Source organism: Protomyctophum bolini (assembly GCF_963924005.1).
Source record: "Protomyctophum bolini genome assembly, chromosome: 8".
NCBI lineage: Eukaryota > Metazoa > Chordata > Actinopteri > Myctophiformes > Myctophidae > Protomyctophum > Protomyctophum bolini.
The window spans coordinates 933359-960873 of record NC_137869.1 but is presented as its reverse complement, the minus strand read 5'-3'; the positions used below and the strand labels follow the sequence as shown (position 1 = coordinate 960873).

Here is a 27515-nt window from a genome sequence, read left to right as displayed (position 1 = left end):
ATTGGTGGAGGGTGTGTAGAGCCCAGGATCACATTAGAATCTAATGTGATCCTGGGCTCTACACACCCTCCCTTTATTTTTTTTATATATTTTTTTTATCCCACGATTTTGTAACCCATTTTTCACCCCTGTGTCAATCATCTAATGATTAGATGATTAGATGATTGACACAGGGGTGAAAAATGGGGGGGCGGGGGGTGCGAACATTATTTTGGGGGGTCCCCAAATTATTTTCAATTATTATTTTTTTGCAACTGAATGGCTGGAAAATGGAAATGAAGAGTTTACATAATAGTACACATAGTAGCCTACATATAGTACACATAGTACATGCATACACCTTCCCTAATGTATATCTGGTTTCAGTATTTGTGGTGTATTGTCTCTACTACTATTAAGGTTATTGTAGCAGTCGATTTATATTGGGGGGGGGGGGGGAGGTACCGAGACATTGCCAAAGCCTTTTCCAGGGGGGTCCCCGGCCAAAAACGTTGAGATTGAGAACCCCTGGTTTTAACCAAGCGTAGAACGTGCACGCGTGTGTGCATACCTCCTCCACACTCAAAACAACCTCTGGTCGCCAAACGTTGCAGCAAAAGAAAACACCATTTATTTCAGTGAATTAATTAACTTGTGTTTGTCAGTCATCTTTCGTTGCTCGAACAGAGTGGTTTTCAACCCCTTTTCACATCAAGGTCCAGGTTATTTATTCATTTATTCAGCATCTGAAGCCACCGTTATTTTGATGACATTATTTTAGCCTCTCAGACCCAAAACTATAAAGAATATGTCGCTGTCGTTCCATGCTGTTGGCAAACAATGATCAAAGAGAACACTTCTTCTGCATTCTCTAAACTGTGTAGAACGTCTTGTACATTAACCCATTCTGACCTGAGATCAGATTCATACGAGGTTTCCACTGGACACACACTCGGTCTGATGAATCCATTCTGACCTGAGATCAGATTCTAAAAATGTCAGTCGTTCTTCGAATTTTTCAAAAATAGCAGACCTACAAGCTCGTATCGCGCCACTCGGTGGCGCGATATGAGCTTGTAGATCTGCTATTTTTCAATAACTAAAGCATAACATGATGCCAACACCAAAATGGGTGCCCGGTCAGAATGGGTTAAAGGAGAATTCCATGCTAGAATGCTTTCTTATCTTTCTTTGTAGTCGTTACGTCCCCACCAAAGAGGTCCAGGTGTTTTTTTGTGCAAAAACTCCTTATTGGCTATTTTCCCTACCATAAGCCCTCAATGAATTGCATTGAATTGAATTGAATTGAATTGAATGGGAATTGAATGGGGCTATGGGGTGTTGTGCTAGTTCGCTTATTTCCATCGAAAGAAGTAGTAAAGTGTTGCCGCTTGGGATATTATTTACATTATGAAGAGAGGATATATACAAAGAAATTATAATTTTGAGCAATGGAAATAAACGAATTAGCACAACACCCCATAGCCCCATTCAATTCAATGCAATTCATTTAGGGCTTATGGTAGGGGAAACAGCCAATAAGGAGCTTTGGCACAAAATAACACCTGGACCTCTTTGGTGGGGACGTAACGACTACAAAGAAAGGTAAGAAAGCCTTTTAGTATGGAATTCTCCTTTAACAATATCGTAAAAACATGAGAGCGTAAAATGAAACCAACCTGACCCGTATGGGTCCGTATATGGTTCAATGTTACGCTCTTGAACGTTAACCCATTTTGTGGCGGGAACCCCTTTTGGTGTTTTAAGCATTATGTTATACTTTAGCTATTGAAAAATAGCAGATCTTCGGTTTGCTATTTTTTTAGAAGATTTAGAAGAATTTATTTTAATGTTGAGGTCAGGCCTAAATGGGTTAAAGATCTAAGAAGGGTCCATTTGATTACCAACTGGACTGGAACCCCCTCAAGGACCCCTGGTGGTGCCCAGACCACCTGGAACCCCCTCAAGGACCCCTGGTGGTCCCCAGACCACTGGGGACCACCTGGAACCCCCTCAAGGACACCTGGTTGAAAACCACAGCTGGAATTAGTGAGATGTTAACCCAGGCTGTGCTTTAGGGATGCACCCATTTTTATAGGGCAACTTAATCTTTTTTTTTTTTTTCAACCAAGGTTCGTGTTTTAGGTTGTCATTGGAGAAAGCAAAAGATGTGTTATTTATATTTGCTGATTTCTTTTGTTTCAACGATTTTAGTTATTTGACAGGCATTCAAAGTGGCTAAATATGTATTTCTTTTGTTTGTACACATTCTATTAAACTAAAACTCGTTAAAACAAAAGAAAGCAGCAAATGAAAACTTTCTCTAATTATCTCAAGCATGAACCTCGGTTGAGTAAAAAAAAAACCTGAAGTTGTCCTTTAACAGTTGAAACAATATACTGATGCGTTAAAGGAGAATTCCATACTAAAAGGCTTTCTTACCTTTCTTTGTAGTTGTTACGTCCCCACCAAAGAGGTCCAGGTGTTATTTTGTGCAAAAGCTCCTTATTGGCTGTTTCCCTTACCATAAGCCCTCAATGAATTGCATTGAATGGAATGGGAATTGAATGGGGCTATGGGGTGTTGTGCTAATTCGCTTATTTCCATTGCTCAAAATTATAATTTCTTTGTATATATCCTCTCTTCATAATGTAAATAATATCCCAAGCGGCACACTTTACTACTTATTTCGATGGAAATAAGCGAATTAGCACAACACCCCATAGCCCCATTCAATTCCCATTCAATGCAATGCAATTCATTGAGGGCTTATGGTAGGGAAAATAGCCCATAAGGAGTTTTTGCACAAAAAAACACCTGGACCTCTTTGGTGGGGACGTAACGACTACAAAGAAAGATAAGAAAGCATTCTAGCATGGAATTCTCCTTTAACTCCAGGATCGAGATACCCATACCGATAAAATAATAAGTCCATACCGACATTTTGTTTACTTATTTGAGTGTTTTTTAGTTGTCATTTATTGCCCCCTTTTTGTGCCCACACGGGAAACAAATACATCTTCATTATATATAATATATAAGAGAGACTAAGAGAGTGAGAAAAAAAGAAAAAAATAAGTTCCAAATCTTCAACTTGTGTAACCGACACGCTGGCATGTAGCATGTAGCATGTAGCATCCCCACAAACACACACAGACTTAACTTAATTGCCGATATAATTGTCAACGAAGGCAGATATCGGCAGAAACCACATACATATATATATATATATATATATACACATACATATATATCTGCTGTCGGGAGAAAACCTCATAACTCCAAAATGTTTTTTTTTTCAGGAAATATATTTTTTAAAACAAAGCAATACAGCCTCATCAAAGTTGGTGTAACTTTATATATTGTCAATTACTTCCATGAGAGGGGGAGAGGTGGTGGAGTTAGCTGCTTTATAGCAGACAGTTTGAGAGGGGGAGAGGTGGTGGACAGTTTGAGGGTTCAATGGAGTTAAGCGGTTTTGTCCAAAGCACTTTTTTACTACTTTCCGTTGGTTGAATATTTTCGAAAACAACACACAGACGTAAAGGGTGTTCAGTAGCACTGATTTATGGAGAAAAAAAAATCTAAAACCTCAAAAATGGAGTTATGAGGTTTCCTTCCGACAGCAACGAATGAATGAATATATATATATATATATATATATATATATATATATATATATATATGAGATATGGGTGCATCCCTAGTTTATTTGTTTGGACGAATGGGACGGGTTGCCTTGACGACGGCGTTGAATCAGGGAGGCGGGGCCACTGGTTCATGCAGTTATGGTTGGTCGACGGAACGCCGTCCTCAAGGACCCGCCTCCTTCTTCTTAAGGACCGCCCCTCCTTCTTCGTGAGGAACGCCACCCTTTTCTTCTTAAGGACCGCCTCCGTCTTCTGAAGGACTGCCCCTCTCTCCTTAAGGACCGCCTTCTCATTCTTCCAGTTGCAACAAAACAAAATCATACAGACGAGACATTACATCCTGTTGTCTGTCTCCACTCACACACACACACACACACACACACACTCATACACACACACACACACACACACACACACACACACTCATACACACACCGGGATCATCTGTGAAGACAAGCAGACAACAAGTCTAAGTAGAGTGTAGCCCATATAGTCGTGGAGCAGCAGGCCCAAAAATGCACTTGGTCCTTACGGTCCACAGAATGAGAGGTCTGCTCTGGTCCTTACGGTCCACAGAATGAGAGGTCTGCTCTGGTCATTAAGGTCCACAGAATGAGAGGTCTGCTCTGGTCATTAAGGTCCACAGAATGAGAGGTCTGCTCTGGTCATTAAGGTCCACAGAATGAGAGGTCTGCTCTGGTCATTAAGGTCCACAGAATGAGAGGTCTGCTCTGGTCATTAAGGTCCACAGAATGAGAGGTCTGCTCTGGTCATTAAGGTCCACAGAATGAGAGGTCTGTTCTGGTCCTTACGGTCCACAGAATGAGAGGTCTGCTCTGGTCACTAAGGTCCACAGAATGAGAGGTCTGCTCTGGTCATTAAGGTCCACAGAATGAGAGGTCTGCTCTGGTCATTAAGGTCCACAGAATGAGAGGTCTGCTCTGGTCATTAAGATCCACAGAATGAGAGGTCTGCTCTGGTCATTAAGGTCCACAGAATGAGAGGTCTGCTCTGGTCATTAAGGTCCACAGAATGAGAGGTCTGCTCTGGTCATTAAGGTCCACAGAATGAGAGGTCTGTTCTGGTCCTTACGGTCCACAGAATGAGAGGTCTGCTCTGGTCATTAAGGTCCACAGAATGAGAGGTCTGCTCTGGTCACTAAGGTCCACAGAATGAGAGGTCTGCTCTGGTCACTAAGGTCCACAGAATGAGAGGTCTGCTCTGGTCATTAAGGTCCACGGAATGAGAGGTCTGCTCTGGTCATTAAGGTCCACAAAATGAGAGGTCTGCTCTGGTCATTAAGGTCCGGAGAGTGAGAGGTCTGCTCTGGTGATTAAGGTCCACAGAATGAGAGGTTCTGCTCTGGTCATTAAGGTCCGGAGAGTGAGAGGTCTGCTCTGGTCATTAAGGTCCACAGAATGAGAGGTCTGCTCTGGTCATTAAGGTCCGGAGAGTGAGAGGTCTGCTCTGGTCACTAAGGTCCACAAAATGAGAGGTCTGCTCTGGTCATTAAGGTCCACAGAATGAGAGGCCTGCTCTGGTCACTAAGGTCCACAGAATGAGAGGCCTGCTCTGGTCATTAAGGTCCACAGAATGAGAGGTCTGCTCTGGTGATTAAGGTCCACAGAATGAGAGGTTCTGCTCTGGTCATTAAGGTCCGGAGAGTGAGAGGTCTGCTCTGGTCATTAAGGTCCGGAGAGTGAGAGGTCTGCTCTGGTCACTAAGGTCCACAAAATGAGAGGTCTGCTCTGGTCATTAAGGTCCACAGAATGAGAGGTCTGCTCTGGTCATTAAGGTCCGGAGAGTGAGCGGTCTGCTCTGGTCACTAAGGTCCACAAAATGAGAGGTCTGCTCTGGTCATTAAGGTCCACAAAATGAGAGGTCTGCTCTGGTCATTAAGGTCCACAGAATGAGAGGCCTGCTCTGGTCACCAAGGTCCACAGAATGAGAGGTCTGCTCTGGTCAGACGCCTCAGGCCGTCATAAGGATTCGAACCGAGCTGAGCCTTAGACGTCTGTGGACGTCCTAGCGCATCCTCAATGATACGGGGCGAGATAAGAATATTTAGAATACATTTCTGCTCCTCATCAGTCTCTCCCGCAAAATATGAACGCTTTTTGGATCATATATCGTATAAATTAAAATTATCGCAATGTAAAGTTAGTAGATTGTTTCCGGGTCTTGTGGCTTTCAGTGTAAAAGCGCTGAGACAACCCCGACCACCAGGAAGGGGGTGGGGCAGAGGTGAGCAGGCGGGGTCGACATCATGCCCTTACTGGGCTGCATTCGGAGCCATTTAGCGCCATCTTTTGGGGCGGCAGAAGGAAGGTTAATTACCTCACTTCCTGTTGTTGGCGTGTCACGGCTGCTCCTCGTTGGAGCTGGGCGTCCGGCTGCGGATCTGACTCCTGAGCTGTTCGATCAGCTCTGGGTTCTGCTGCTGCATCTGCTGAGCGAACTGCTGCCCCCTGTGGAGGGGAGGGGAACATACACCTCATGAAACATCTGCTGGGCGAACTGCTGCCCCCTGTGGAGGGGAGGGGAACATACACCTCATGAAACATCTGCTGGGCGAACTGCTGCCCCCTGGAGGAGGCGAGGGGGACACAACCTGTTCCGTGTCCCTATTGGTTAACATACAGTGACGTCACCCTCCTGTATGTCGGTTTAACGTACGCCTGAATGAGTCCAGTGATGTCACCGCCCGGAGAGGGTCCGCCTCCTGCCACCGCCGCCGCCGCTGGCGCCACAGAGGCCACGCCTCCGGGCGCGACTCCGCCCAAGGCCCCGCCCATGGCTTGGCCCATGGCTCCGCCCATGCCCCCGCCCATGCCAGCGGGCGCTCCCATTGGTCCGTACTGTCCTGACATCATCCCAGACATCCTGGAGAAGAAGAAGAAGAAGAACAACAGTCACAGTATTTTACATTTAAATCGTTTTATTGATTATTGAACTGATTGAATACGTTATTGGTCCGTTCTGGGTGGGAACCCCTGTTGGTGTTCTAAGGTGTTCTTTGGTGTGAAAAATATGAGCTTGTAGATCTGCTATTTTTGGCTATTTTTAACATTCCGTGTGCCGATTAGAACGTGTGAAAATGAACTACTCTTTAATTATCACACATTAATTATCTCATTCATTAACTCATTAATGAATTAATTAATTCTCTCACTCACAACTAATTATGTTACACTGGTTATGCATTGGTTCTTATACGCAGTTCTTTTCTATACAGTTAATTTGTGTAGTTTAAAAAACTGTCATTTGGATGTTGTTTCAGATCAGTTTGGACTCAATGTTGTTTCAGATCAGTTTGGACTCAGAATGTTGTTTCAGATCAGTTTGGACTCAATGTTGTTTCAGATCAGTTTGGACTCAATGTTGTTTCAGATCAGTTTGGACTCAATGTTGTTTCAGATCAGTTTGGACTCAATGTTGTTTCAGATCAGTTTGGACTCAGAATGTTGTTTCAGATCAGTTTGGACTCAATGTTGTTTCAGATCAGTTTGGACTCAATGTTGTTTCAGATCAGTTTGGACTCAATGTTGTTTCAGATCAGTTTGGACTCAATGTTGTTTCAGATCAGTTTGGACTCAATGTTGTTTCAGATCAGTTTGGACTCAATGTTGTTTCAGATCAGTTTGGACTCAATGTTGTTTCAGATCAGTTTGGACTCAATGTTGTTTCAGATCAGTTTGGACTCAATGTTGTTTCAGATCAGTTTGGACTCAATGTTGTTTCAGATCAGTTTGGACTCAATGTTGTTTCAGATCAGTTTGGACTCAGAATGTTTGTTCGGTTCTTTTGAGTTTAAGTAGTTTATGGACATAAAAAAGCTCATTTATAAATAATGGGAACTGTGGAGTGTTAAAAATATGTTTACTTCATAATTGTCCTATTTAATAATTTAATAACTCTAATTCTTGCTTTACATTATGCGATACGTGTGTCAGTATAATGGTCATGATTATGTTTACGCATGCGCGACTGTGCGACCGCGACTATATGAATGGTTGCTCATAGCGTCACTCATTACATTCAACGTATTCAACGTATGTCAACAGGAGCACACAGCCCGTTGGTGAGTTAGATCTTGAACTGTAGTGTGTGAATGTATAATGTTTATAATGGTTTGCTATGGGCTAGCAGTAGTATTGTCGTTGTGTCCGCGTTGGTACACCGCAAGTATTAAGCAAGCAGCGCACGAATGTTTATGTACATGTTTATGTAGCAATGCTATAGTGTTTAGCTGTGGCCAGCGTTGGCTGTTTTTGACAGGTTGCTCTGTCGGAACGCTTAGCGGACTGTAGCGTGGTGGTGGAGAAGTCCTGTGTTATTGTGTGATGATGTTTGCATGTCCATATGTATTAACTTACGGACTCTGTTGCCACGGAAATGTTTGTAGTATCGTGCCGGCCGGCATAGTGCGTGCGTGCGTGCTGCGTGCGATCTGCGCAAGGCACTTTGAGAATTGCATTCTGGGAAATGCAGTTTATTATTTTATATACTTATTGTATCCAGCTCGCTGTATTAACAGAGTTTACTGTTTACTAGTTTACTGTTTACTGCTTTACTGTGCTGCTTTATATACACATTTAGTGTATACGGTTTGGTTATATGTAGGCTACTTGTGTGTATATAGGAAATGTATGCATGATGCCGGTTTTCTTTATATTACACTTTTTGTATCAGTAATGAGAGGAGCTGTAAGATTATGTTACAATTATATTTCAGCAGGTATATTCTGGGAGAATGTACAGCTTTATTATATTTTCTGAGAGTCAAGTACAATAACATACTGTGATGCTTATTTTGTTAATTATTGCATTATTTCAAATGAATGTTATGGTAATGCCATTTTTATTTTATTCTTTCTTCCAGGTTTATGACCTGTGGTCTTTATTCAAATAAAATTGACTAACACGAGTCATGCCCGTGTGTGCTGCCTGTTATTAGCCTTTCGGAGGGCTGCATTCACCAAACTCCGAACAGTCATAAACCAAGGCCCGGCTACTTGAAGAAAGAAGTGGACCGGATAACCTTTGATCAAGCTTCAGCCCATCCATACCACCTGCTTAACAAAGGAGTCAACACTTCTACAAGATGGCAGAAGAGAACCAAATGGAGAAGCTGAGGCAGAAGCGCTCAACAGCCCAGACTGCATTCACCAGGAGAGCTAAACTTCTGGTCTCCAGAGCGAACGCACTGCCCCAAAGTGATCTAATAGGCGAGTGGACCAACTTCAAAGGAGAACATAAAAAAGTCACAGATGCAGGATTTGATTACGCCACGGCCCTACTAGATTCAAACGATGAAGATGAAGAGGCCATCAAAAAGGCAGATCAAGTCGACGAAAAGTCAGCTGAGTGTGACCGGAAGTTCGACGAAGTTGAACACCTCGTCCTGGGATCGTTCTGGACCAGGTTCGCTGAGGAGAACATCTCCACCCTCGCCGAAGAGGCCGACTCCGCCCTAGATCTGGCCGAAGCAATCGACCACCAGAAGCTATCTAGGATGGAGCGCGAACTGACGAACAAAAACCTGGAACGGGAGGTCTACGAGCTCATCAAACTGGTCGATGAGTGGGCGGGCTTGATCCCTCTGGCCAGGCTCACAGAGTCGAGAGACCGAAGCAGGAAGCTAAGGAAGCGACAACAGAGACTGTGGGATAGGTGGGCGTGGCGAAGCAATGCGTGGTCCGACGGCGAAGAGGAGCAGCAAACCAAGGTAAAGCCAGATGTCGTGGTGAAGGTAAACCAAGACAGTGAGCAAGCCATGACTGCCAGTTCTGACCTGTTCCGTCCCATAGGCGGTCAATCCGCTGAAAGCTACGGTGTCATTCCAAACGCCGCACCGCCGCAAGGTCAAGGCGTTTCTGGCATGTATCCTGGGTCACACAACTTCAAGCCCCAGATTACTCTGGAAAGAGCACGCCTGCCCACTTTCTCCGGCAACATGAGGGACTATTACCGCTGGAAAGCTGAATGGCAGGACCTGCAACAGCTGGGAAACCCTCATGGGTTGGATAATGTGAGGAAATTCCACCTCCTAGGCAGCCTGGACGACAAAGTTAAGAGAGACCTTGTGCTGTCCAGCTGCGGACCGGCTGACGACGTGTTCAGACTCTTGGACAACAAGTATGGCAACAAGCCGAAAATAGTACTGCTCATCTCTAGGGAAATACATGACTTACAGCCTGTCAAGGGAAACCAACCTAGAAAGACGATCGAGCTTATTCAGGCTGTAGAAAGAGCCCTTCGGGATCTCCAAGTCCTGGGGGAAGAAGATGCGGTGAAGAATAGGGTGGTGGCCCAGTCGATCGAGAGCAAGCTACCTGACTCCCTGAAGGAAAAGTGGCTCACTCACAAGAACGACCCTGCAAGCGGCTTCTCACCCAGGTACCACTTTGATCATCTACTACAGTACCTGAAGAGACAAGAGGACATTCTGGAGGAGCTGGATCAGTTGCAGCCCAGCTCGAAAGACTATCCTGAGAGATCGTGGGAAAAGAGTAAAGAGAAGAAGGCGTTCACCAAAGCCACGTCAATTCACAAAGACTTTCAACCAAGTTCGTGCATAGCCTGTGGAGACGAAGGGCATGCAGGTAGATTATTTGCCTGCAAAGACTTTAAGAAGCTCAACCTGTCAAGCAAGAAGGCTCAACTGAAGAAATCAGGAGTATGCTTCAAGTGCTTGCGCCTCCATGGTGAAGATGGCAGTTGCACCCGGAAGTTTCTTTGCTCTAAAGACGATTGTCGGAAAGGAGGGTCTTCGGACCATAACTACTTGCTCTGTCCGCTGCCGCCGACCAAGAAGAACGACAGAAGGGATGGTGAGCAGAACAGTGAGCGAAGCAAAGCGGAGAAGAGGGGACTTGGACTGACCGGCAAGCAGGAAGAGCTCTTTGCTAAACTCTCTCCGGAGCTGAAGGCCGAGTTTAAGGAAGCCTTCTCGAACAAAATCTCAACGACAGTGTGCACAAGCACTGGCGGTGAGCCTAGAGAGTACCCAGTTGTAATGATGCTCCTGGATGTGACGACAAACTCAGGCCAACTGGTCGGGACATTGATCGACCTCGCGTCGGATACAAATTACATTTCCAACGACGCTGCTGAACGTCTCGGACTGAAGGGAGAGAATATCAAGCTGATCGTCCAAGGAGTCGGAGGAATGGAGAAGACAGTCGCAACCAAAAGGTATAGCCTGAGACTGAGAGTGAAGACGCCTAAAGGTACAGTGGCAGAGCACAAACTCCTGTGTTATGGCCTGGAGAGCATTGCGAAGGTAAACCAGGCAGTCACACCAGGGCAACTTCTGAAATTCTTTCCGGACCTCACTGCTCACGATCTGGTTCGCCCAGAGAAGATTGACCTGTTGATTAGTCACAGAGAAGGTCGCCTAGTCCCGCAGCCAGTCAAAGTGGAGGGAGACCTCGTCCTCTGGGATGGTCCTCTTGGAAAGACAGTCGGTGGGACCCATCCTGACCTCTTCGAGGAAGTAGACTTGGCAGCTCATAGGTCTGACACCCATTTTGCACGGTCAATGAGAACCGCTTCGAAGGCCTACAGAGAAGTCCTTGTGGATCCGACGGATCCTGTCGAAGCTGACGTGGGAGGCAGAGAAACGATCCTCCGGAGCACTGCGGCGACCAACAAAGAAGTAATCGAATGGTTCAAGTGGGACAGCGTTGGCGCGGCCTGCGACCCTCAATGTGGAGGCTGTAAGTGCGGGAGATGTCCCCCTGGAGGCAAAGAAATGACACTAGGAGAGGAAAGAGAGATCGAAAAGATCAAAGAGTGCCTCACCTATGTGTTAGCTGACAAGCATAGCAACTCACCTCACTGGGATGCAGCTTACCCATGGAAAGGAGACCCCGCAACACTGCCAGACAACCGACGTGCAGTGGAGGCAACCTTCCTGAACACTGAGAAACGCCTCGAGAGGGAGCCAGAGTGGAAGGCTGCTTATAAAGAGCAAATTCATGACATGATCTCCAGAGGAGCTGCTGCTAAGCTCACTAAAGAAGAATCCAACAGCTGGAAGGGACCGAGGTGGTTCATCAGTCATCTGGTTGCGCCTAACCCCCACTCATCCTCTACCCCTGTGAGAATTGTGTGGAACAGCAGCCAAGAGTTCCACGGGGTGAGTTTGAATGACCTTCTGCACAAGGGTCCAGATGTCCTCAACCTAATCAGAGGAGTCCTTCTCAGATTCAGGACTGGATTGTACGCCGCCCTAGGCGACGTCAAGAAAATGTATAACTCCGTCTGGTTGAAAGACGAAGAAGTTCAACTCCATCGATTCCTCTGGAGAGACAACCCAGAGGATGAAATTGAGGTCTTCGTCGTCGTAAGGGTCAACATCGGAGACAAACCCGCTGGTTGTATTGCCCAGGTTGCCATGAGGGAAACGGCAAACCTGCCGCAGTTTGCAGCCATGGTTGAAGAGCGCCGCGTCCTGGTAGAAGACAGTTACGTCGATGACATATTGACATCCCACAACGATATCAAGACTCTGGAGAGGATCACCAAAGGCGTCGAAAAGATCTTGAAGGCTGGAGGCTTCTCCCTAAAACCGTGGGTCTTGACAGGCCAAAGTGGGAGGTCTGGAACTGCGGCCGACTCCAGTGACAGTGAAACAACTTCGTCTGCGCCCAAGACTCTGGTGTTGCCTAACCAGATGGGAGACGAAGAAAGTAAGGCTCTAGGTGTTGGCTACGAGCCTGAGACTGACAAACTTCGTGTGATGACGTCCATCAATTTCTCAAAGAAGCGAGGAAAGATGAGGACGGGGATTGATCTACACGAAGATGAAGTCAGAAGCAACACTCCAAACCCCTTGACTCGTCGGATACTTCTAAGTCAAGTCGCTGGTTTTTACGACCCCATTGGACTTGCCACACCAGCAAAGCAGAAAGGAGCGATGCTCGTGAGGGAATCCTACCAAGAAGCAAGTGTGGGAAATTCAACAAAAGACACGTGGGATGAACCACTCTCGCCAAGACTCCGGGAGGCTGCTATACGACTCTTTGAGGAATATGTGAGACTCGGCCAGATCAGGTTCGAGAGAAGCCTCACACCTTTTGGAGCCATAGGCCGCCCTTTGGGAGTCACGTTTTCAGATGGAAGTGAGGCATCTTACGGCGCCGTGCTCTATCTCCGTTGGGAGACGCAAGGAGGGATCGTCGTGAGGTTGGCTGAGTCGAAAGCCAAGCTCACTCCTCTCGACCAGAAAGGAGACGTGATCAAGGCAGAGTTATGCGGTGCCGTCTTCGCAACTCGTCTGAAAAAGTACTTTGAGAAGCACTGCCGCATAGAGGTCGCACGCTGGGTCCACTTTGTGGATAGCCAAACCATCCTGGGAGCGATTCAGAAGGATAGCTACGGTTACCAGACCTTCTTTTCCAACCGCATCGGAGAAATACAGATGGCTGGGTCAGTGGAAGACTGGAGGTGGGTTGACGGCAACCTCAACATATCTGACATCGTCACAAGGGGAGCAACTCCTGAAGAGCTTGGTGAAGAGTCGGAGTGGCAACAAGGCCCTGACTTCCTGAAACGACCTGAAGCTGAGTGGCCTGTGAAGATGGCTCGCGAAATCGTGACCAAAGTCGCTGATGATGTGAAGAGGTTGCAGAGAAAGGCGTTTTCAGCTGTAGTCACCAGGGCTCAATCGAAAAAAGTCTCAAGCCCTGATGCTGGGGCCAACGTGGGAGTTAATTCACAGCGGCCACCACCGAATGACCAAGGTCCAACTCAAGCAGCAGAAAAGCCGAAGAGAAGACCCTGGGGCGTGGCTCTCGTGCGCCTAGTTGACCCTCAACGGTTCAGTAGCTTGTCAAAACTATGTGGAACTGTCGCATGGGCTCGACGAATGGCAGAATTCTGGCTGAATCTAAGACACAGAGGCTCTGACTCAGCACAGTGGGAGGCGGAGAGTCCTAAGCTGTCCGCAGAAGAGAGAAAAATGGCCTTCCAAGACCTGGCACTTGCAGCTCAGGACGGCGTGGACTTCCAGACTACGACCCTGAACCGCCTGGTTGTAACCAAAGAGAACAACACAGGGCTCTTGCTTTGCGGCGGTAGAGTCCAATCTTGGAATGAAGACGGTGCAGCTGTACCATTAATCCCTTTCCAGTCATGGCTGGGGACCCTGCTGACTAGTGAAGCTCACGAGGCCAATCATGAAGGTATTTCTGCCACACTGCTGCGCACAAGAAGAAAAGCCTGGGTCATAGAAGGCCGGAGGATAGTCAAGAAGGTCATCAACAAGTGCATCACTTGCAAGAAGCAGAGAGCAAGGCTATGTCAGCAAGTAATGAGCGACCTTCCTCATGAGCGTACTAGCAGAGCCAACCCGTTCCAGTATACCACTCTGGACCTTTTCGGCCCTTTCGAGGTGATGGATGCTGTAAAGAAACGGACCAAGAAAAAGGTCTGGGGAGTCGTGTATTGCTGCATGGCTTCCAGGGCAGTCCACGCTGACCTTGTCGACGACTTGTCGTCTGAGAGCTTCCTTCAGGCCTACTCTAGATTCACCGCGCTGAGGGGGCATCCCCGGAAGTTATGGTCCGACAGAGGCACAAATTTCGTGGGCGCCAAGCCTGCCCTGAAAGAACTGCACAAGCATCTTGCCTGTCTACAGAAGGCGTCAGTCGAGAGCACAGCAGCAAAAAATGGCACTGAGTGGCAGTGGGAGTTCCATCCTGCGGACTCGCCTCACAGGAATGGAGCAGCAGAGGCAGCCGTCAAACTTATCAAAAGAGCTCTCAGTAGCCTCGGCGGAACGACCAGCTGCTACACCTGGGGGGAGTTCCAGACACTTCTCTACTCAGCAGCCAACTTGACTAACGAGCGACCCATCGACGCTGTGGCACAGGAGCAAGAGGAAACAGTAGAGTACTTGACTCCTAACTCCCTTATCCTGGGGCGTTCTGGACAAGGAGGAGACATGCACGGGATCGACGTGGAAACCCACCCTTGGCGCAGACTGAGGGCTGTCCAGGCTGGGGTGGACAAGTTCTGGTCGAAATGGAGTGAGCTGGCGGGACCAAACTTGTTTATCCGGCACAAGTGGCATCGAGCAGAAAGAAGTGTCAAGGTTGGAGATCTGGTCTGGATCGCAGACCAGAACGCTCTGAGGGGGCAGTTCCGGCTCGGCAGAATCGTCGTCACCTATCCGGACGAGGCTGGAGTGGTTCGGGATGCTGACGTGGCGACCTGTATGGCCTCTCCTGCACCTCTTGTATCCAGAACCCGGGCTAAAGACTCTACCCTGCCTTCGACCATCATCCTACGCAGAGATGTGCGGAGACTGGTCGTGCTGATACCTGCTGAAGACCAGCTGGAGGTATGAAAGTCCTCGCCATGGGTACCCAAAGACTCTCTGAACTTTATTTTGTTTAGTTAGTGGGCAACCCTGGGAGGCGGCTGAGCTGTGGGGGAAACTCACACTCAGTTAGGAGGCAAGGTGGTGGTGCCTACCTCCTTAGTGAGCCTTTCAGCTAAGGATAATCTTTTTTGAAAGACATTTTTCTTCATTGTTTCAAGAGACTCATGTGACACTGTTTTAGTGGCCTCCTTGGATCTGGATCAGTCGGCCAAGTGGGAGGTGTTCGGTTCTTTTGAGTTTAAGTAGTTTATGGACATAAAAAAGCTCATTTATAAATAATGGGAACTGTGGAGTGTTAAAAATATGTTTACTTCATAATTGTCCTATTTAATAATTTAATAACTCTAATTCTTGCTTTACATTATGCGATACGTGTGTCAGTATAATGGTCATGATTATGTTTACGCATGCGCGACTGTGCGACCGCGACTATATGAATGGTTGCTCATAGCGTCACTCATTACATTCAACGTATTCAACGTATGTCAACAGGAGCACACAGCCCGTTGGTGAGTTAGATCTTGAACTGTAGTGTGTGAATGTATAATGTTTATAATGGTTTGCTATGGGCTAGCAGTAGTATTGTCGTTGTGTCCGCGTTGGTACACCGCAAGTATTAAGCAAGCAGCGCACGAATGTTTATGTACATGTTTATGTAGCAATGCTATAGTGTTTAGCTGTGGCCAGCGTTGGCTGTTTTTGACAGGTTGCTCTGTCGGAACGCTTAGCGGACTGTAGCGTGGTGGTGGAGAAGTCCTGTGTTATTGTGTGATGATGTTTGCATGTCCATATGTATTAACTTACGGACTCTGTTGCCACGGAAATGTTTGTAGTATCGTGCCGGCCGGCATAGTGCGTGCGTGCGTGCTGCGTGCGATCTGCGCAAGGCACTTTGAGAATTGCATTCTGGGAAATGCAGTTTATTATTTTATATACTTATTGTATCCAGCTCGCTGTATTAACAGAGTTTACTGTTTACTAGTTTACTGTTTACTGCTTTACTGTGCTGCTTTATATACACATTTAGTGTATACGGTTTGGTTATATGTAGGCTACTTGTGTGTATATAGGAAATGTATGCATGATGCCGGTTTTCTTTATATTACACTTTTTGTATCAGTAATGAGAGGAGCTGTAAGATTATGTTACAATTATATTTCAGCAGGTATATTCTGGGAGAATGTACAGCTTTATTATATTTTCTGAGAGTCAAGTACAATAACATACTGTGATGCTTATTTTGTTAATTATTGCATTATTTCAAATGAATGTTATGGTAATGCCATTTTTATTTTATTCTTTCTTCCAGGTTTATGACCTGTGGTCTTTATTCAAATAAAATTGACTAACACGAGTCATGCCCGTGTGTGCTGCCTGTTATTAGCCTTTCGGAGGGCTGCATTCACCAAACTCCGAACAATGTTGTTTCAGATCAGTTTGGACTCAATGTTGTTTCAAATCAGTTTGGACTCAATGTTGTTTCAGATCAGTTTGGACTCAGAATGTTGTTTCAGATCAGTTTGGACTCAATGTTGTTTCAGATCAGTTTGGACTCAATGTTGTTTCAGATCAGTTTGGACTCAATGTTGTTTCAGATCAGTTTGGACTCAATGTTGTTTCAGATCAGTTTGGACTCAATGTTGTTTCAGATCAGTTTGGACTCAATGTTGTTTCAAATCAGTTTGGACTCAGAATGTTGTTTCAGATCAGTTTGGACTCAATGTTGTTTCAGATCAGTTTGGACTCAATGTTGTTTCAGATCAGTTTGGACTCAATGTTGTTTCAAATCAGTTTGGACTCAATGTTGTTTCAGATCAGTTTGGACTCAGAATGTTGTTTCAGATCAGTTTGGACTCAATGTTGTTTCAGATCAGTTTGGACTCAGAATGTTGTTTCAGATCAGTTTGGACTCAGAATGTTGTTTCAGATCAGTTTGGACTCAATGTTGTTTCAGATCAGTTTGGACTCAGAATGTTGTTTCAGATCAGTTTGGACTCAATGTTGTTTCAAATCAGTTTGGACTCAATGTTGTTTCAGATCAGTTTGGACTCAGAATGTTGTTTCAGATCAGTTTGGACTCAATGTTGTTTCAGATCAGTTTGGACTCAATGTTGTTTCAGATCAGTTTGGACTCAATGTTGTTTCAGATCAGTTTGGACTCAATGTTGTTTCAAATCAGTTTGGACTCAATGTTGTTTCAGATCAGTTTGGACTCAATGTTGTTTCAGATCAGTTTGGACTCAGAATGTTGTTTCAGATCAGTTTGGACTCAGAATGTTGTTTCAGATCAGTTTGGACTCAGAATGTTGTTTCAGATCAGTTTGGAACTCAGAATGTTGTTTCAAATCAACTCACAGCTGTTGCACCTGAGGGTTGTTCATCAGAGACGAGGCCTGGAAGACAACACAACAAAACAACCGTCACTGTTGAGACAGATAGAAACACTACACTCATTCTTTAATACAGTAATGGAATTGAGCAATATCTTATCTGTCGACAACCAGACGCTCTTTTAGATTTGGGTCTGAGAGGCTAAATGTCATCAAATGGTGGTTCTGTGGCTCAGATGGGTCTGAGAGGCTAAATGTCATCAAATGGTGGTCCGTGGCTCAGATGGGTCTGAGAGGCTAAATGTCATCAGATGGTGGTTCCGTGGCTCAGATGGGTCTGAGAGGCTAAATGTCATCAGATGACTGCCATCGGGGGGGGGCGGATTGCAACTTGGTGAATCATCAGTGCGGTTTTTTTGGGCTTTAGGGTTAGCAGATCTACAAGCTCACAACACATCACATCGCATCGCAACATCTCGTGAGCTTGTAGATCTGCTGTACAAATTTCACTTTGGGATCTGGAGGTAAAAGATTTAAATTTGAATCTCACCATGTTCATGAATCCAGGGTTGCCCAGCAAACCGGCCAGGTCCACTCCACCCATCCCTGCTGTCTGGAACACACAAAACAAACACCCCCATCACTACTAGGTCTAACTCCACCCATCCCTGCTGTCTGGAACACACAAAACAAACACACCCATCACTACTAGGTCTAACTCCACCCATCCCTGCTGTCTGGAACACACAAAACAAACACACCCATCACTACTAGGTCTAACTCCACCCATCCCTGCTGTCTGGAACACACAAAACAAACACACCCATCACTACTAGGTCTAACTCCACCCATCCCTGCTGTCTGGAACACACAGAACAAACACCCCCATCACTACTAGGTCTAACTCCACCCATCCCTGCTGTCTGGAACACACAGAACAAACACCCGGACTCTGGGCTTTAGAGTCTTACAGGACTCTGGGTTAGGGTTTAGGGTATATAGGGTCTAGGGTCTTACAGGACTCTGGGTTAGGGTTTAGGGTAAAGGGTCTAGGGTCTTACAGGACTCTGGGTCTCCATCTTCTGCTCAGCGATCCTCAGGTTGGATTTGTATGTGTCGTTGTCGGGGTCCAGCTCCAGAGCTTTCTTATAGTAATGTACGGCTTCTGTGTGCTTGTTGAGGCTGGCCAGCGCCAGGCTGAAACATATAATACAATATATATATATATTATACAGTACTATACTATAATAATGTTACTGCTTCTGTGTGCTTGTTGAGGCTGGCCAGCGCCAGGCTGAAACATATAATACAATGTATATATATATTATACAGTACTATACTATAATAATGTTACTGCTTCTGTGTGTATTTGAGGCTGGCCAGCGCCAGGCTGAAACATATAATAATAAATTTCTGTAATAAAGTAATAGATTGCATCCTACCCCATGCGTCCGTAGGCCTTGCTGTAGGTCGGGTCAATGCCGATGGCCAGTTCACAGTCCTGCACCGCCCCCGCATAGTTCCCTAGTTTACTGTAGGCTGCAGCCCTGCACACACACACACACACACACACACACACACACACAGACAGACAGACAGACAGACAGACAGACAGACAGACAGACAGACAGACACACACACACACACACCCACACACACACACAGGTCAAAGGAGTGTCGCAGCAGGCTGTAGTTTAGTGTCTTGCTCATGGACACGTAGGCGAGGTGGAGGGGGGGGGGGTATCGAACCTGGAACCTGAGAGGGTTCCGAGGTGAAAGGTCATACATGTTACAGTAATAAACAGGGTTCAGAGGTGAAAGGTCATACATGTTACAGTAATAAACAGGGTTCAGAGGTGAAAGGTCATACATGTTACAGTAGTGTTCAGGGGTGAAAGGTCATAGTACCTGTTACAGTAGTAAACAGGGTTCAGAGGTGAAAGGTCGTACCTGTTACAGTAGTAAACAGGGTTCTGGGGGGTCAGAGGTGAAAGGTCATAGTACCTGTTACAGTAGTAAACATCGTTCTGGGGGGTCAGAGGTGAAAGGTCATAGTACCTGTTACAGTAGCAAACGGCGTTCTGGGGGGGTCAGAGGTCAGAGGTGAAAGGTCATAGTACCTGTTACAGTAGTAAACAGGGTTCTGGGGGGGTCAGAGGTGAAAGGTCATACATGTTACAGTAGTAAACAGGGTTCAGAGGTCAGAGGTGAAAGGTCATAGTACCTGTTACAGTAGTAAACGGCGTTCTGGGGGTTCAGAGTGATCGCTTTGGAGTAAAACTCGACGGCTGCCGAGAAGTTCTCCACCTTCATCTGGTCATTTCCTGTTCGGGGGACACAACACGACCAATCAGCATCCACACTTCCATATCTGGTCATTTCCTGGCCGTTAACACAACGGGCCAATCAACAACCACCTTCCAGTGCAGGCATGTTGTCGCAAAAAAGGCGGATTGACCTAAAAAACATGGCAACAGAATTTTGTTTGGACAGAACCTGTAGGTGTACTGTTGTCCAAAAACGTGTTTTGCACAAAGCGGCCTCCTGGTGGCGCCATAAGAGGAGAAGATGTGAAAACCTTAAGGGGCAGAGATTCAGCTGTGGCAGAACGGGAACCCCTTTTGGTGTTTAAAGCAATATGTTATACTTTATTGTATTGTAGCTAATGATGGGTCTGATATTTTTGAAAAGTTTTGAAAATGTGGTGCAAATCTTTGAATATATATTTCACAGCGAAAAAATGTAACTAAAGTATTTGCTTCTGGGTGGGGGGGGGTCCCTGGAACAACATATTTTGAGTTGGGGGTCCGTGGCCCAATAAGAGATCATTCTGGGGGTCCTTGACATGAAAAAGCTTGAGCACCAACTGACATAGAAACATGAGGTTTTAACCCTGTGAGCACCACTGACATAGAAACATGAGGTTTTAACCCTGTGAGCACCACTGACATAGAAACATGAGGTTTTAACCCTGTGAGAACCACTGACATAGAAACATGAGGTTTTAACCCTGTGAGAACCACTGACATAGAAACATGAGGTTTTAACCCTGTGAGCACCACTGACATAGAAACATGAGGTTTTACTTTTAACCCTGTGAGAACCACTGACATAGAAACATGAGGTTTTAACCCTGTGAGCACCACTGACATAGAAACATGAGGTTTTAACCCTGTGAGCACCACTGACATAGAAACATGAGGTTTTAACCCTGTGAGCACCACTGACATAGAAACATGAGGTTTTAACCCTGTGAGCACCACTGACGTAGAAACATGAGGTTTTACTTTTAACCCTGTGAGCACCACTGACATAGAAACATGAGGTTTTAACCCTGTGAGCACCACTGACATAGAAACATGAGGTTTTAACCCTGTGAGCACCACTGACATAGAAACATGAGGTTTTACTTTTAACCCTGTGAGCACCACTGACATAGAAACATGAGGTTTTACTTTTAACCCTGTGAGCACCACTGACATAGAAAGATGAGGTTTTAACCTTGTGAGCACCACTGACATAGAAACATGAGGTTTTACTTTTAACCCTGTGAGCACCACTGACATAGAAACATGAGGTTTTACTTTTAACCCTGTGAGCACCACTGACATAGAAACATGAGGTTTTTCAGAAAACCATTAGGATTTAGAAGCCTTTCTTTTAATCGACATCAGTCCAAAACATTCACAGTGAAAGAAGGGTGACGTTCAGACTTGCAGTTCGATAATTGCAGTAACAGTAAAATAAATGTCCTCACCGTCTGTTTTCAGAAGCTCCGCCTCTGCGATCTGTTGTTCGGAGGGCGTGTCTAACGGAGGGGCGGGGCTTTCCTTCGTCACCTGGGCAGGGGGAGGGGCCACGGGCAGCTGGAAAACACACCATTTTGAATTATATGTAAAACGGTTCAAAATCTAATCTACCTCCTCCCGGGATGAAAATGCACCATAATGTATACACGTGAACCGTGGACCTCTACGGACAAAAAATCGGAAGTACATTTTTTTTAAAGGTTTTAAAGGTTTTATGAGCCAATGAAAATTGCCATTTTGTGAAAATTCTTCTTCTGTCCCCCAATACATACATGCAGCGTCATATAGGCTTATGAAACGTTACAGTATGGTCATGCCAAATAGTACTGAAACCTGTCTTATGGGTGAATATAACCGGTGCACTGGGAGTTGTAGTTCTCTTACCTTGGGACAGACCAGCGGTGAATATGACAGGTGCACTGGGAGTTGTAGTTTTCTTACCTTGGGACAGACCAGCGGTGAATATGACAGGTGCACTGGGAGTTGTAGTTTTCTTACCTTGGGACAGACCAGCGGTGAATATGACAGGTACACTGGGAGTTGTAGTTCTCTTACCTTGGACAGACCAGCGGTGAATACGACAGGTACACTGGGAGTTGTAGTTCTTACCTTGGACAGACCAGCGGTGAATACGACAGGTACACTGGGAGTTGTAGTTCTCTTACCTTGGGACAGACCAGCGGTGAATACGACAGGTACACTGGGAGTTGTAGTTCTCTTACCTTGGGACAGACCAGCGGTGAATACGACAGGTACACTGGGAGTTGTAGTTCTCTTACCTTGGACAGACCAGCGGTGAATATGACAGGTAAGCGGTGAGGGACCGCCAGGCTCTCGTCGTCATTGGAAACTTCGAAGGCCGTTTCCAGACACTGTACAGCCACTGTAATGACACCACATGACCACATGATGGCACCGTTACAATACACTGTATAGACTAGAGCCACTGCAATGATTAAAATACATTCTACACAGTGTACAGCCACAGTAAATACTGTGTATATATATATATATATATATATATATTTATTATCACTATATATACATATATATATATATAGTGCTAATAAATGATAATAAATAAGTTGATGCAGTAAAGTTGTCCGTCTCTGTTCTCTGGAGTGTGCAGTCCCTTCCTTGGAAGGTTTTTCTCTCTTTTTTGACGCCTTGGCCTGCTAACTAGACTTGCACCTTTTTTTGTCTCATATATATATATATATATATATATATATATATAATACAATACACATGACTTTAAAATGCACTGTACATACACTGTAAAACAAATGACACCACATGACTTTAAAATACTGGTACAACCAACATGTTTACAAGGTGCTTCTAGGCTGGGGAGCGGAGACCCCCGCAAATGCTTTGGCCATCTTCTTACAGATGTGTTCATAGGTGTCTTAAACTATAACATATAAATGTGTTTCTTCACAGATGTGTTCGTAGGTGTCTTAACTATAACATATAAATGTGTTCCAAACCCAACTCCCTTTGGAGACTTTGTGATAGCTGCTGAAAACTGGGGTACCATTATTATCAACCAATATAATAAGGGAACATTTCCAAAATGTCATTATGCTGTAATAGCCAATTGCCCAAATGTGCTGAACCTCATCACATTTGTGATGACGGCTATGGCCATTTTTAACTGAAGGATTGTTTTTCGTGCAAAAGGAATGATTGGAATGGATTCAGAATCATGGAAAACGCCCTAGTTTGACACGTCACATGCTACTAAAAGCATGATGACATTCTGAATGTTTTGCCTTATGTAGGTTGTTAATGGTAGCCCAACTTTCAGCAGCTGTTTGATTGATTGATTGATTGATTGAAGTATGTATTCATAGTTTGCAGAAATGGGTACATTTCTCATGACAAGTAAAAGTATCAATACTGCAATGTAGAACTGTACTGTCTACTGTTACAAGTCTGGGATTCAGAATGTAATGAGTAATCTAATGTAATGAGTAATCTAATGTAATGAGTAAAAGTACAAAATAATTGGTGTCAAAATGTACTCAACCCCTTTTGGTGTTAGCATTATGATATGCTTTAGCTATTGGAAAATAGCAGATCTACAATCTCGTAGCGCGCCACTCGTAGATCTGCTATTTGTGAAGAATCGAAGAACGACTGACATAGAAACATGGCTTTTTCAGCAAACTGTCAGGATGTAGAAGAACATTTATAGAACCTGATCTTTCAGGTCAAAATGTACTTAAAAGTACCCAAAGTAGAAAAGTGCTTATTATGCAGAATGTCCCATTTCACACGTTTTCAAATGTATAAAACCTTTTTGAAAATCCACAAATATCAGATCTACAAGCTCAGCTCACATTCTAGGCTATCCTACGATCTATAAGCTCAGCTCACCTTCTAGGCTCTCCTGGGCGTCAGAATTCAGTTTCCCAGAATTCAGCTGGTCGTGAAGGAACTGGATGATGGACACGGCCAGTCTCTGTGTGTCGCGTTCCGTTGTCATGGCGACAGAGGAGGAGGAGGAGGAGGAGGAGGGTACCTCTGTGTGTGTGTGGAGGGGGAGGAGACCCTGTAGACAGACAGACAGACAGACAGACAGACAGACAGACAGACAGACAGACAGACAGACAGACAGACAATTAGATATTTATAAATATAAATGTGTATGTCCCACTTTGTCATACCGATCTACAAGCTCACACGGTCAGTACACTCTCAGTTACAGACCTGTAAGGGTCCATTTGGTTCCATGTGTTAGTGTAAATGTAAAAGTAGGATTGTTTAATCACAATAATTTTGTCATAATCGTGTCCATGACGTTGAAAAGAATGTTCATCGTTTTGTAAGCAGATCTACAAGCTTACAACGCGTCACTTTGTGACACGTTGTAAGCTTGTAGATCTGCCATTTCAGCTATTTTTTATAGAATCTATATAGTATAAGATGTATTTAAAATGCCAGAAATATCTCCTGTGCACTTATTCTCTTACAAAACCTAAAAAGGCAAATTACAAAGGAATTGTAATTTCAAAATGTCCAAAATAATAACATTAAACTCATTTATGGTAATTATGTGTGACTTATTTATATGATGTCAAGTTAAACATGTAATGTTGACAGACCTAACTATACTATACCTAAACCTAACCCTAACCTCAGTAAAACTATACCTAAACCTCAGTAAACTATACCTAACCTTAACCTCAGTAAACTATACCTAAACCTAACCTCAGTAAAACTAACGCAGTGGCTGGGGGGCGTTTCCAAGAACCGGAATCCGAGGCAGAAAACATATTAGCCAAACACACACACACACACACACACACACACAGTCACACACACGTGTGTGCCCGGAAGATATGCGAGTCATAACTGAAAATGCTTTTTTTTTTTCAGGTCGTTGGGACAAACCTGTATGACTTTTTTTTTAATCGCACACTTAAAAAAAAGTGTTACATTGAACAGTAATTTGAATTTTACGGTCTTGTAATTTAATATCGGACAATTTACTTTTGGGGCAAGTGGAACATGACCTGTACTTGTTTTAAGTGTCTCTAGAGACCGCTGGAACAATGAGCAGACAAACTGTAACCCATTTTGGGGCGGGAACCCCTTTTGGTGCATTATGTTATGCTTTAGCTGTTGAAAAATAGCAGATCTACAAGCTCATAGCGCGCCACCGAGTGGCGCGCTATGAGCTTGTAGGTCTGCTATTTTTTGAAAAATCGAAGAACGACTGACAGAAACATAGCTGTCATTTTCAAACAGACATTTTTTTAATCTGATCTCAGGTCAGAATGGGTTAAACTGATAAGTGGGGTTCTCTTTCCTGATTGGATGAGACTGGCAGCCCACCTAAACGTTCATTTTCTGTTTACTGTCAGAGCTGGAGATGGGGAGACCTCCGTTAGTGAACACAGGACCACAAATATCAGATCTACAAGCTCATTACTGAACACAGGACCACAAATATCAGATCTACAAGCTGGGGAGACCCCGTTACTGAACATAGGACCAAGAATAGCAGATCTACAAGCTCACAGCATGTCAAATGTGTGCCACCCTGCAAGCTTGTACATCTGCTATTTATTTATTTCAAAAAAAATATATATATATATATATATGTTTTAACATAAATCTTCTCTTGTGGGGTCCCTGTGGTACCAAGCCCTTTCAGATGGGGGTCCCTGTGGTACCAAGCCCTTTCAGATGGGGGTCCCTGACTCCCTGTGGTACCAAGCCCTTTCAGATGGGGGTCCCTGACTCCCTGTGGTACCAAGCCCTTTCAGATGGGGGTCCCTGACTCCCTGTGGTACCAAGCCCTTTCAGATGGGGGTCCCTGACTCCCTGTGGTACCAAGCCCTTTCAGATGGGGGTCCCTGACTCCCTGTGGTACCAAGCCTTTTCAGATGGGGGTCCCTGACTCCCTGTGGTACCAAGCCCTTTCAGATGGGGGTCCCTGACTCCCTGTGGTACCAAGCCCTTTCAGATGGGGGTCCCTGACTCCCTGTGGTACCAAGCCCTTTCAGATGGGGGTCCCTGGCTTCCGCTATTTTTAATATAGTATAAGATTAATTTAGATTTGATTTATTTAAGATTCATATAGTATAAGATATATTTAAAAAAATGCAATTCATACAAAACCTAAAAAAGGCTAAACGGAATTATAATTTCGATTCATAATCTTTCCATGTCTTTAATGCAACAAAAAAAAACAATTAAAAATCATTAATCATAATTATTTGTGTGACTAAACTAAAGTATAAACAATAATCTGTCAACTGTTACCGGAGGTTGACATCACTCCCTGCAGTTGAGTCACTGATTTGTAAGAAAGTGTGACGCACACACACACACACACACACACACACAGCTTAATGAACATAGGACCGAAAACAGCAGATCTACAGGCTCGTTGCTGAACATACGACCAAAAATAGCAGATCTACAAGCTTGCTACTGAACATATGACCTCCCTCAAGGACCCCTGGGGGGTCCCCGGGCCCCACTTTTGAGAACCAATGATCTAAATGTCATCACATGGTGTAACGTCACGTGGCTCAAACGCCGAATACATAAAATAAAATACAATTTAAAACCACTGACTGATATAATAAAGTATAACAAATGCACTACGTATTCCACAGCTAGTACACACTAGAGCACTGGTTCCCAAAGGGGGGTCCGGGGGGCCCCCAGAGAGGTCCTTGAGGGAGTTCCAGGGGGTACCCCGGCCCCAGCTAAATAACCTAAAGAACCAAATGGACCCTTATGGGTCTGTAACTCTGAGTGTCCATTTGTACACTCTCAGAGTTAATAACATACATTGGGGGTCCCGTAGCCCTAATGCATGTCAAAACCTGGGGGTCCTTGAAATGAAACGGGTCGAGAGAATCCCTTCTAGAACTGTCATACAAATAGTCTCTTATAATGGGGGTCCCTAGCATATCTTTTCAAATGGGGGGTCCGCGGGGCTAATTGGTGTCAATGCGGGGGTCCTTGACATGACACAGTTTGGGAACCACTGACAACAACTAATTATTCCACAACTAGTTCAACACTAGAACATTCTAGCAAGCTAACAGATTGATGCTGTAATGTTGTTGTTATTGTTGTTTTAACAGCCAGCCTCCTTTCCTCCACCTCATCACATGAACACAAGCTCTAAACCAGCCCACACGTCACTTTAATTACTTTATAATTCATATGTTACTTTATAAAAAAAACTATCTGGAGGCGAACTGGACTCACTGCTACTCCCACTAGCCTAATACAGCTAAAAGCTACGCTAGTTAGCCTAGCCTGCTGCCAATGCCAACAAAGGGCTTCTGCAGTTAGCATCGCGCTAACTAGCTAGCACACCACACACACTCACACAGAGAGAGCTAGCCGGCTATAGCTAACGCCATGATGTGCTGATGTCCGTGGATATCCATTATTATAGTAATTGTCATGTATTAATTTAGTTCAGGTGTTAATTATCGTCGTCAGGGCACAGATGACACAACAATGTAAACATGTATAAATGTTCCTACCTGACAGTTCACCCAGCCGTTAGCCTGTTAGCCTAGCTTTAGCCTCCTCACTGACTGACTGTTCCCAAACGACTGACTGAGCGGCTGCCAAGGATGCGACGGTGACGTCACAGGACACGGTGCCCTGCGATGAGCTCATTGAGCTGGACGTACAGTAGTGTGTTGCCAGGTTGTGTGACAGAAATACGGGAATAACTGGTCTATAAAAACAAGCCTAAAATGCCACTAAACAAAATGTGCAATTTAAATCTAATATTCATTCATCTGCTATTTGAAAATAACATATCTACAAGCTCGTGACGTGTGTTGTGAGCTTGTAGATCTGCTCTTTTC

At 44.9% G+C, this 27515-nt stretch overlaps 1 protein-coding gene across 2 annotated transcripts; it reads right to left on the bottom strand.

Annotated features, from left to right (window-relative positions):
• Positions 1 to 548: 548 nt before the first annotated feature.
• sgta (small glutamine rich tetratricopeptide repeat co-chaperone alpha) lies at positions 549 to 27268 on the bottom strand. Of its 2 annotated transcripts, none has more exons than XM_080770887.1 (12): positions 27183 to 27268; positions 23542 to 23716; positions 21939 to 22042; positions 21108 to 21216; positions 19575 to 19674; positions 18793 to 18897; positions 18412 to 18547; positions 17901 to 17963; positions 17376 to 17413; positions 6306 to 6512; positions 5967 to 6097; positions 549 to 4073 (listed from the first exon to the last, which is right to left on the bottom strand). In XM_080770887.1, the coding sequence occupies exons 2-11, from the start codon at positions 23648 to 23650 to the stop codon at positions 5989 to 5991; spliced, it is 1080 nt and encodes a 359-aa protein (XP_080627013.1). In that variant the 5' UTR covers positions 23651 to 23716; positions 27183 to 27268; the 3' UTR covers positions 549 to 4073; positions 5967 to 5988. The 2 variants fall into 2 exon arrangements, with proteins under 2 accessions (XP_080627013.1, XP_080627014.1); XM_080770888.1 differs by having other exon boundaries at positions 549 to 3923.
• Positions 27269 to 27515: the final 247 nt, after the last annotated feature.